At 37.2% G+C, this 12213-nt stretch overlaps 1 protein-coding gene across 1 annotated transcript in view; it reads left to right on the forward strand.

Annotated features, from left to right (window-relative positions):
* Window positions 1-12213, forward strand: part of LOC139698587 (neurexin 1-like) — a gene marked incomplete at its 5' end in the record, with an annotated part of 306469 nt that overhangs the window by 266370 nt on the left and 27886 nt on the right. The window contains 7 exons of the mRNA XM_071597430.1: window positions 255-415; window positions 1358-1384; window positions 3080-3241; window positions 5065-5217; window positions 6927-7055; window positions 9934-10132; window positions 11187-11375. Coding sequence (XP_071453531.1) covers window positions 255-415; window positions 1358-1384; window positions 3080-3241; window positions 5065-5217; window positions 6927-7055; window positions 9934-10132; window positions 11187-11375 — 1020 coding nt within the window. The remainder of the gene's footprint in view (window positions 1-254; window positions 416-1357; window positions 1385-3079; window positions 3242-5064; window positions 5218-6926; window positions 7056-9933; window positions 10133-11186; window positions 11376-12213) is intronic.

The raw sequence follows: 12213 nt of genomic DNA on the forward strand, positions 1-12213 counted from the left end.
TTTATTTCAAATAATACCAGCATTCAGACCGATTCAGTTGCTCATATCATATCTTAGGTGAGTAGTTTGTGTGAATATCGCTTAACTAGCCTCGACGTTTTAGGCAATGGATGTGCGCGAGTATCTATATGGCTCACACTCAATTGAAACTAAATGTGCCAACCGGACCCTCATCTCCGTCTCCTTGTCCTTCCAATTTTGACGTGCGCTGACCCATCTTTGTCTTTCCCTCCATCCATTCCACGCAACGTCAGGCGATGGTCAAGACTACATGAACCTGGCCCTCAAAGACGGGGGCGTGACCCTGGCTGTGAGTTTGGGCAGTGGAAGGCTGGAGATGAACGTGAAGCCGCCTAGGGTGAGGTTCGACGACAACCAGTGGCACAAGGTCACCGTGCACCGGAAAGTTCAAGAGGTCAGTTTTCTCAGTGCCCTTAATCCCAACATATTGAAATGCGGAGAGCCATTCGTCCGTTGCCTTTTCATAAGAAAGATCCAACCTGTATTACCTGCACCTCGGCTGCCATGACGTCATGCGTCACCATGACGACGGGTTATGTGAAATGAGATGCTCCGGTGCCGATTTTATTCCCTAAATTTGGACGAAAAGATTTCTTTTGAGTTCTCATATCCATCTTTTTGTCCGTTCTGACGGCGGAGGAAAACATGAAATACTTCTGAGATGTTTGTGGAATTGGATTGAGTTAATTCTCATTTATTTTGATGTTGATTTGCTCCTTTAATGATATAAAAGTTTTCATTTTCTACTCAAACTTGTCAAAATTATAATTCTGCGGTTTTAGTTAATCAGTGGCACAAGGTGACCGTGCACCGGAAAGGAATAATGGTTGTGGTATTTACTCTGCATTTCATAATTTCGCATGTTTTCATAATGCGACGTGATTTTTTTTAAACCGATTCAATTATTATAAATAAATAGTGCATCTTAGCCTAGCACATTTATTAATTGAACGATAAATTTCATATAATCAATCTGATTTGTTTCAATTACCTTATAATACGCATATTACTTCAAAATTGAATGATATTTCCGGTAAATACTGTTTTTCCCCGTTATAATTCGCTCTACTCACAATAATATAGAATCCCGCACTAATCTTTACATTTTTGTATCAAATAATTTGTGCAAATAACCTTTTTTGTATATTATTGTTGCCCTTAAAACTTTATAAAAGATATTTACGTTAAGAAAGTTTAAATGCTATTTATTTCCTCTAAAAACTCTTCTTTTCATTTTCATCTGTACCTGTCCGGACATCCTGTGGTGGGATTGCTCCGATCATGGAAATTACCGTTTAATGCACCAAAATCATTCATCTGGATTTTTACGCTGCAGATATCGTCCGTAATCACGTTTTGTCGCGTAAGTAATACTGTAAAGGTTATACTTTTTATATGGTGCATCAAAATGGTGCATGAGAAGTATATTGTGATTTTGAATGCGGAATTTTGTGTGACTATTTAGTGCTTAACAACGTGTTTATGTTTTAAGATTTGGTCCTGAAATTTTATTTCATTGTAGAATCTAAATTATTTAGTTGTGTTTTTCATTCTAATGTTTTCTTATTAAATATGACTGACTTTTAATTTCTCTGAAACTGCTGAAATTTCTCTGAAACCTACTACCCTGGATACACAAGTATTCACAGAATATCACATGCGTGAAAGTTAATATTTTATCATGAAAATTTTTCTTGCATTTCCCTGGTATTTACTCATTTTTCGCATTAAATATCAGTGAATTTGCTCTTTGCAAAATTCCGCATTTTCTATTTTTGCTTATTACCGACGTACAGATTCTGAAAATAAATATCATGTTACCATTTTCAAGAGTTCGAAGTTCAGCAACCACTCGACTAATAGGAACAGATGTTATACATGACGAAAGAGGAAATATCTTGTGGCGAGTTATAATTGATTTTACCTTGAGAGAGAAGATATTATTTCGCAAACTAATATTTTGGAATGATTATCTCAAAGCAATTGATTTAAAAAGTACGTGTATGGAATTATTATTTATTAGAACCTGTGAAAATAGTTTTCCCTTGTAATTGAGCTATCAAGCATGCAATTCATTTATTTGTAATGAACAGAATTGGTTGATAAAAATGTGTGTTATAATAAATACGGAACGATGTGTCTTCAGGCAATAATTTGGTCTCAATTTTCTTACAATATGTGTAGCTGACGCGTTTATTTCTAATGTTTCTTTATATTTCTCAAGCATTTAGTATTTTTGATAGATTTCGGACATTGCTTGTGAAAAGTCCTTAGTACCCTAGATCTTTTCAATTAACTCGGAGGCCTATTGTGTTTTCATTGCCATTGGTTATCTGGTTAATATCTTCTTTCAGAATGATAAACTGATGATTAAAAATTACTTATAAATTACGGTGTTTTGATCGCAACAGGTTTGACATTACATCAAGAATACCGAATGCCCTGCTAGTTATGAAATATAAATAAGATGTAGAAACAACGAACAACAACGGGCGACTATAAAAAATGTGTTATAACTACTCAGTTAAAATTGCCATGGTAAATCAAGCGGTTAGTAATATATTGCATATTTATTTTAAACAGGCGCTAATATTTCGGTCCACGTTTTTTCTCAATTTGCATTGGAATATGAATTTTTTGCTTACGAATTTAATTAATTTTTCATACATGTTTACTTCCGAACGTGATGCACAAAGTACGATGATAAGACCGTTTTCACGGAACATTAAAACCTTAATATTCATGAATGTCTAGGTTGATAATATTATTTTGATGCGTATATTTATTATTCCAATCGTGAATTTAAAACCTGAAATCAGCCGTAAATGGAATTATTTATGCGAATCCAACCGATTGTTCATTTTCATTTGAAAAATGGGATTTTTTTAAAAATAACATTATCAATAAAAAGATCTTTTTTTTGGGAACATTAACAGAGTAATATTCATGATTTTTTAGTGCGCGGACGTTGTATTTCGCGGTTTTCTCGTTACGATGCCTTTTATGGAGGGAGTTTACTCTGCGTGCGAGATGTAAAAGGGTTTTTCTCCGCTCGCAGGTGTCCGTGGTGGTGGACGGCGTGTATTCTGAGCACTCGCACACCGCTGGGACCTTCTCCTTCCTCTCGTCCAGCCTCGTGTACGTGGGTGGCTGCGAGGACCCGCGATCGCTCCGGGGGTCACTGAGGGCACACGCCAATTTCATCGGATGTCTCCGGAAGGTTCGTTTTCCAGGGAGGGTGATGGTGTTCCCCTTGATCTTGCCCACCAATTACCAAAACGATAGTGACGCTAATTGTGGTCACGGAACGCGGAATTGTCAAACGTAATAGTGTGTGTGTTGACTCACGAGTGGTGGGCGAAACATCAAAATTCCAACAGATTAAAAAAATTGCCCGGAAATCACTAATTCAATCATCAAATTAATGTCTAAATAAAAAATGCAGTCGTGGCTCTTTCATCCGTTACTAAGGGACTTGGTGAACGGTTTGGTAAGCATTAAAAACTCATTAATACGGTTTATTTGTAACCAAATAATATTATGTGAATGTTAAAAACTAGGATAGCCAAAGAAAGATGTTATTTAGAGTTATGTATTGAATTGACGGTGAAAATAAATCTTGAACTATTGAGGATCTATAAAATGCTCCATTCTCAATTCAGTACATTACTAGGTGAAAATCTTTTCGAATGAGAAATATTGCTGAGTTCGAGTATGATTTTGCAGAAGCTGTGGCTTTCTAAAATGAAAATATCAATTTTGTATTTCGCCACCAACTTCGTAATTGAATACAAATCACGAAGCTTTTGTTTCAACTGTTAGTATTTTCATACGGGGTTTTATCAGTCATTAAAGTGCATAGCTTCGTAAAAACACTTCAAAAGTTACAAGTTCTCTATTCAATAGTGACATGTTCGTTGTGTTTCATTAGTTTTTGCACCATCTTTCTCAATAATCAAGTGTAATCATTTCGTATTACATATTTTCAATTCTTTCTCTTGTTTATTTTTCCTCTTTAATGAGAAAATTCCACACGGAAGTTGACTCGCAAACAAAGTTTTCTCAGCAAATCCACATTTTTGTGCATCTTCTCACTCCCACTATTGATTACGACCGAGATAAACACTTGGGACTTCCTAGTCTCAATCCGTTGAAATTTCCAAACAGAAAACACCTTATTTATAGATCGTGTAGATTTTTTAATAATGCTTTACCTGATATGATTATTAAAGAATAATTCTGTGTCTAAGATTGCTTGTAATTATCGAAACACTAAAAGATTACTGTGAATAATTTAGAATTAATGTAAATAAGAAATCACGTAATTTCAGGTGTGATATGGGCGAATTTGAACATAATAATGAACAAACAGTAACACTTTTCAACGATAAAAATAGACGTTTCAGGCATGATACGGTGGAATATTGTGAGTAATTAAAAACTGACAATTTTCCACAACATAAAATTTAATGCGATCGGTTTCAATGTAACTACATCATCATCAGGTGTCACCCGATGATGATGTAGTTGCATTGAAACTGGTCGAATTAAATTTTTTTTAGTGGAAAATTGCTAATTTTAAATTTATAACTTTTCCACAAGATATATTTTTTGAAATGTGCTCCTATTTGTTCATTACTATCGTGGAAATTGTTTTGTTTTCCAAATTCAAACGATTTGGTCTTCAATTCGACAAAAAATCGATCGGAAACGAGTCGACACCTTTGACCATGATTATCATCGGTTTTTGATATACTTTACATATCCAATGATGCAATTGCAATAACTTTCGCAACCGTAACAGATTGAATCATTAATGAATAATAAAACAATGATTCACGCTGACACGGTAGATTAATGTAGAATATCAAAAATTCTGCCGACACAATAGCCTGTACCACGACTACCAAACAGAGATATTCACCAAAGCTGTGAGGACCTGCGTCACAAATCCCAATGTTTATACTGGAGCTTAACCAATGATGATGTATGGCGAGTGGGCGTTGTTTTAATTCCAAACCTCTTGTACCTCCCCGCCCTTAGGTGGAGTTCACGGCCGACACTCTGAAACTCAACCTGATCGACTTGGCTCGCGCGGGTAGCAAGCTGATCTCCGTCGCCGGACGACCCGAGTTCATGTGCCAGGAGGTTGAGGCCGCCGACCCCGTCACCTTCATCAACAGCGACTCGCACCTGGTAAGCGCCTTTAGAAATACGTACAACGGGCCCTCTTCGAGACATAGTTGTGAGGAAGACGACAAGACGGCGCCATCAGTGAAATCCATCACATCACGCCAAATTGCCCTTCCGTTTGTCGACGTTGGTTGACGGACGGCTGAGAAAATACGATGGCGTGACCTTTCGATAATATGCTCAAATTTATTTGCCCTACTACTGAATGTAGACAAGAATTCATATGCACTTCACGTGTATGTATTCAGAGTAATATTAATGAATCTAGTGCGTGGGAGAGTTTGCTATGCACGAATCGGTTATTTCATTCCAATGATGTTTATTTATGAGCCGATTTCCGAACATTTTCCTGAATTCACTCAGGTAGTGGAAATTTCACTGACAGTGGGTACGGTGGATTACCGTAAGGCGCACTGTGTCACGATTGACAGGTCATAATAATCGGTCAATAGGTCGTAACAATAAACGATATCCCTGAGGCTCTTTGGAAACGAGCTCAGACTTATGATACTTGTTTTTTATGAATTTTAATACACAATCTCCAATAATTTTCAAATCGGGCTCTTATTTTTTTTTCAATGAGCACCTTATTCTACCCAAGGTAAAGATTAAGGGGGTAGTATCTTAAAAATTCAAAGCACGTCTGAAATTCTGCTCACCCCAACAAGGCGAACCCCTTCTACCTTTGTTGCGAAAGAAAGTGAGATCCACATCTCACGAAGAAACGACTACAAAGACGAAATCTTAAAAAGGAAGTGTTTTCATTTTTCCTTAAGTCCATAATGATTTCATTTGTCCAGTATTGGAGGTCACAATGATATAAATATTTACCCTTGCAACCTTGTATTTTTTCTCTCCCTCGAGACTGAAGTGAAGGTAGGCGTCCTTTCGCGAAGTATAATGTTCCAAAATCCTGGGAGGTTTCCATTTTTTTCGCCTCTGAAATTTAAAGTACCCTTAGGTACCGGGATCAAATTCCTTAACAAATAAAACATTACATATTCGAATTTATATATTCTCGCTTATGACACGAAATGAGAGTTTTTAAATAATGAAAATCAACTACAAAACCTACTTTTCGATACATTTCGGAGCACAGGTACAGCGCCTTAATCCTTGGAGAAATGAAATGTAATCCTTGTAAAACACCGAATAACACTACAACGGGTAAATTAAATGATGTAATTCATGCAATTACGGTTGCAAAACTTAATCATCAAACTAGAGAAACCCATTAGGAAGGATACGCGTGTGTGGGATAAAATATTTAAACATGATTTATTAGTGCCATTCCCAGTTTTGCGTAATGATAGAATGTGAAAAACACTTTGCAATATTCCAAACTATTTTTTAAGAATAAGCTGGCCGATTGTAATACAACAGATCATCATCAAGAGACATATTAGCCTCTTGATCGTAATGATTTAGCTTCGATTTCCGTTCTTCCAATTAAACAGTGTGAAACATTACAAAGTTCTTTACATTTCCAATGGAGGGATTTCACAAATATAATACTCCTAGTACCACTTTGATTCACTTGTAGTGATATATAAGGTATCGAAAAGTTCATCGATAATCCAGTGGCTAGCTATGGGCGAGTAACTGAAAAGTACCAATGTAATCAGGTGTGGAGTTACTTTATCCAAGTACTTCTGATCACTCAGAAGCCACAGTTCCTTGGAGTGATAGTTGATCGAGTTGGTGCATTGCAGGTGCTGCCACCTTGGGACTCGCCTCACTCCGGCTCTCTTTCGTTGAAACTGCGGACTAACGAGCCGGATGGTCTGTTGGTGTTCAACGGAGGTCAACCGTCAGCCGTGGTCGGAGTGCCCTCCAAGGATGTAAGTACAATACTCTAATTGAATTCCCATCCACTCCTCCCTTATATATGTGATAAAGTATATTAATCGTAAACGTTGTATAATTACAAAAAGGTTGTCATGACATTCTTAGTAGCGTATCTATATTAGTAGGGGAATTAGTTTGGAAATCACTTGCAGAAGCATGGGAAATTTCATATTAAACAACTTGCATAAATTAGGAGCAGGTCTAATTTGCAAATATGTCAAAAATGTGTCGCAGGACAGTAGGAGAGATAATGTTATCAAGGTTATAGATCTAGTGTTGAACCGATAGATTTAAGATATTATTTTTCCCGCGGATCAAAATGGATCAGAATAACTGCAAACGACCGCACTAAGAGCGAAAATAGATTCTTAGTTACTTATTTGTTGTTGTATCATTACTATTATTTTGCTATTCTTCTCACTGGCAACTTGTCACATATTTGCAGAAAATTATCTTCCACTTAGATATCGTAGTTTATCTATAATTCAAATAATTTGGCAAACTTATTTTTATATCCTGTATTTAAAATTTGTACTAAACACAAATGAAATGTATGAAATTTTGTATCCTTAACACTGACTTATCATATTTGCTTGATAATTTGTAAGCATTCCAACCTTTCGTTAGTTATGCAATCCCATAATTTTAATTTCCATCTACTCTCATTTTTTGTATTCATTCCAGACACTTTTTTAATAATTATGTGAAAAAACCGTCCTTTTATTCGATCCTTTCATTCCACACTACAAATATATTCTTCCCCTCAGTGTTCTCCTACCTGTAAACTGATCTTCTTTGGATATGGTATAGTGCGTTTGCGTATAGAAGGCAACTCTACGCATCCCCTATTTGGAGGGGAGGTTCTCCCTCCATTCTTCTACCACCTCCCTCCCCGTATCTCACACCATAATCACCTTAACACTTTTACCAGCCTTTACTATCTGTTCTCAAGTTATACACCGTCGGTTATCGGGCTTGGCTTTCGAATTGGTTCCTCCTACTAGTTTAAATTCTATTTGATCTTTGTTATATGTTTCGGCAAATAATGTAGTCATTCAAAAGCCTGGAGGAAGTTATAACTTCCACGTTTTCCAATGGTGGTTGTTAGTTTGAATTTCCTTTAAACGAAAAAGGGAGATTTGACAACACAGCATAAAGTTCATTCCATGTCGGGAGGTGGGGTAACTACACCCACTTCTTCTCGAGGCGAACAATAGTTGTCTCTCTGTGGAAAGCGTTTTCCAACACATATTCTACTTTCAGTATACACGAAATATTTGCTGAAAAGCTTATCTCCTCCAACTAATGTCGATGGAAATTGCTTTGGTTTCTTATAAAATGCAAAAAATGATAATTAAAGCTTCATATTTCAATAATTTGTTCCTCTGATGTTAGACACACGTTTTTATGGTCTATACCTTAAGAAAAATATAGAGAAACCGTGAATGAGGTTCCTCTGCTAAAATAAACAAATGTATTTTTGTATTATACGAGTTAAAAATCGACGGGAAATATCTTTTCCATCACAAGGGAAGAACGTCGTCCATTAGGCAGGTTTGCTAATCGAACGCCAGAATTAGACCTGCCGCAAAGACAAAGTAGCCTTGTCCAGCCCTGGTGAGGGGTAGAATTTTATGTTTCAAGTTTTGAATACGGCATAAATTATAGTCCTCAGCGCGGAGCCGAACGTCCCTGCGATCAGCTACAGTTTCCTGCGATCTGTAAATTTTCCAATGATTAAATGAAAACTCCTTAGAAAGCATTCATGCAACTACGACTTTAGCGCGTTGTCCTTTTAAAGGTTATCATGACTATGCCTAGTCTTATACATGCCTGAATAGGGAAGAACAAAGACAGGATAAGAGTAAAAAAAGCCGGGAAGGAAACACATTGTATTCAACGACCAAAGGAAACGAAATAGTTTTGTAAATAAAAGGGGCTTGAGGATTGAGATATTTTAAGGCACCAATGAAAGACCCTCTATTGAGATCGACAGAAGGGGGAAGGGATTTGAGATGGAGGGGTGATAGCTCTAGGTGGGTCTTAAGCAGTTTTTACATTGCATATTGCTTTTTTCTCAAAATTAAAAGCTTTCTAAGCCACTACGAGTACCTTAGTACGTCTCACTTTGAAAATGACCAATGATCTTGTGGAAACCATTGCCAGTATTGCAAAACTGTTGAAAACTACTTATGTGTTACATTATATGTTGTTAGATGCTTATTGAACCATTACCATGGAGTGAGAGTCTCAATTATACTTCAGCGACCTATTCAGCCTCCATGAGGTTCATTTTAAACAACGTTTTAAGCCGATCAGATTGATGATTTTGAATAAATGAATTTCATCAGATTTTTTGACTGAAAGCTAGACTCGTGAGTACATCACAGAGGATCATAATGTGAGAAAAAGCTAAAAAATTGATTGCGAAGTCCCCAGGGGTGCTCAACCATAATTATTCAGTAGCTGTGTCTTTTTAAGCCTTCAGAGGACGTTTAGGAGGAGAATAGTGGTATGGAGTGGTACAGTAGGTTGAGATCCCTGAAGATGACGGCAGAGTCAAAAATCAAAACGCTAGAAACTGAATTATTGAGAGACCCTTAAAAAACTCCAGCATACGCTGATAAGTATTATTGTATCCTTAAATAAAATTTGAGACTATTGAATGAATCAAAATCACGTGTGTGTCGTTATTTTCTCGTAAGAACTGAATTAAATTTCTTGAGCGAAGGCGTTGAAGTCTCCTTGTAATGGGCAGTTTAGTATAATCAGCGAATAATCTCGATAATTCGAATGAAAAACGCAAAAACTAAACCCTCTTTCAATTAACTTTCGTTCTGACCGTGATTCTTCCTTCTCTCCCGCGTTTAGGGCGAGTTCTTCGCACTGGAGATGATCAACGGTCATCTGTTTGTGCACTTCGATATGGGTTCCGGCAGTATCCGCTCCAAGGGCATCTCCCCGTCAAGGTTGGACGACGGCTCGTGGCACGAGGTGTGGATTAGCCGGAAGGGCAAGGATGTCACCCTCAAAGTCGACGCCGCCACGCCCTCCCACTTCAGCACGCCAGGTGAGACATTCATCCCCGCCAAGGTGACCTCAGGCACTTCGTGCAACCTTCCGTTTTACCTCCGACGTACAAACAACCTAATAGCATACAATCCATCCATCAAAACAATTTAAATGCTCACAGCATTAACCTTCAACACCTTTTCAAAAGCCTTGCGCTCCCCTGCAACAATAAGTGAGCGAGCACAGTCCCAACCACCTTACGTAGGTGTACAAGAGAATTAATGGTATACGTACATGTATTATTGATTACGTCATTTCAATAACTCTTGGTTTTTGCAAAATTAGCAATAGAATTTTGAAGAGACCTGCTCTATTTCAGTTGTGATGCCATTATTTGCTAATTAGTCATCAATAAGAATTGAAGCAAGATAGTAATTGACATAGCATGGATTATTTCCCGTTTTTGATCCGCGTGCTTCATAAATCTTGATTTAAATTAACGCATTTTTGTGAGTCCAACGAGGAAAAATAAATTTTAAATATCATAATTGATTATAATATCCGCATTTTTCATTTGATAAGGGTATTTTCACTTCTTATTTGGAGGACTGAGAAGAAATGAATCTCTGTCACATGTCTTTATTCAAAAAGCGAAAAGGTGCTTATGACATGAGTACGTATAAAGAACTCACTAGAAAAAAATCGATGAAATAAAAAACAAACAATTACGTGATTAACGATTCAGCACCTCTATTTGCTGGTTTTCATCGATAAGGCTGTTAGCTAACTGTGTTGCATCCTTAGAATTAGCCAATCTCCGTTTCCCCATGCACGTAACATGACCGTATGCCGTGACACCGTCCTCTTTTAAGTAGAATATACCTGTTGAGAATTGGTTTGAATGGCCAAGTCTTCGAAGTGTGCGACTTATTCACCTTTTTTCACTACGAGAAATGGAAATTCACGTTTGCCTCTTTGACTCCAAATGGAATTGAAATAAGTCCTCTAAAGGTACCTCTCCCACCAACAGTCGTCTCGACTCTCGTTGTAATCCTTGTCTCCCCTTTGTCTCTTATCTAATCTCTATCCTTCTCCCCCATCATCCACGGAAGGGAACGCCGCCGACCTGAACGTGGATGGCCCGCTGTTACTGGGGGGCGTTGGGGCCCGGCCACCCGTCTACGTGCCCCCCTCCGTATGGTCCGTGTCCCTCCGAAAGGGGTTCATCGGCTGCGTGCGAGACGTGGTCATCAACGGGAAGGTCATGGACATCGCCGAGTTCGCCCGGAACCAAGCCGGAGGTGAGAAGTTGGTCGAAAGACGACCGATGATTGAGTTATTCTATGCTGATCCTTTAGCAACAGACTCAAGTGGAGTTCAATTGATTTTTCTGAAATAGCCGTAAGTATATTCCAGAATATATCAGGTATCATTTAATAAGTTGACTTTTTATTGATCAAAAGTTGCCCGTTTGACTAACATGAATCAAATAAGCGATGAAATTTATCTCCATTGTTTTATTTCTATTTGTTAACTTTTTTGGATCATGTTAATTGATTTACGTAGTTTTCTAATCATTTATACTTATTCATCCTCATATATCTTGGAAATCACTTGAATCAAACCCTAATTACACAAAAGAGCTGACCAATTGTGCTGTATTTAATACATTGCCAAATCAACTCCTTTTTGAAGGCTAATTGAGTTAACCCGTTCAAAACTATCGTTAAAATTGCTTCTGATGCAGAAATGTTATAATCGTCTCAAAAAATGTTGGGTGTGAAACAAATTGTCAAATATTTGTTAAATAATTACTTTTAATAATGTAATTATAATTTAATCAATCTAATTTAATTCATTGCATATTTATTTGCTATCTGAAGAACATGATATCAAAATTCATAAAGCTTACTCGTCAAATTACAACCATTGGGTCAAAATAATCATATTCACTCAACTGTGGAATTAATCGAATCTTGTGCTGAATTCATTTAGAAGAATGGAAAATGATAAACTTTAAATTCAATTTCAATAGTGTATTCCAAAGCAATTTGTTGTCTTCAAGTAATTCCAAAGGAAAGAATTGCAATCAAAACTAGAGGCTTAAAATTACATTTGGGCCTCTCCTAGAATTGAAAA

The sequence above is a fragment of the Hetaerina americana genome, unplaced genomic scaffold, assembly GCF_022747635.1.
Source record: "Hetaerina americana unplaced genomic scaffold, ioHetAmer1.1.p SCAF_9, whole genome shotgun sequence".
NCBI classification, from domain to species: domain Eukaryota; kingdom Metazoa; phylum Arthropoda; class Insecta; order Odonata; family Calopterygidae; genus Hetaerina; species Hetaerina americana.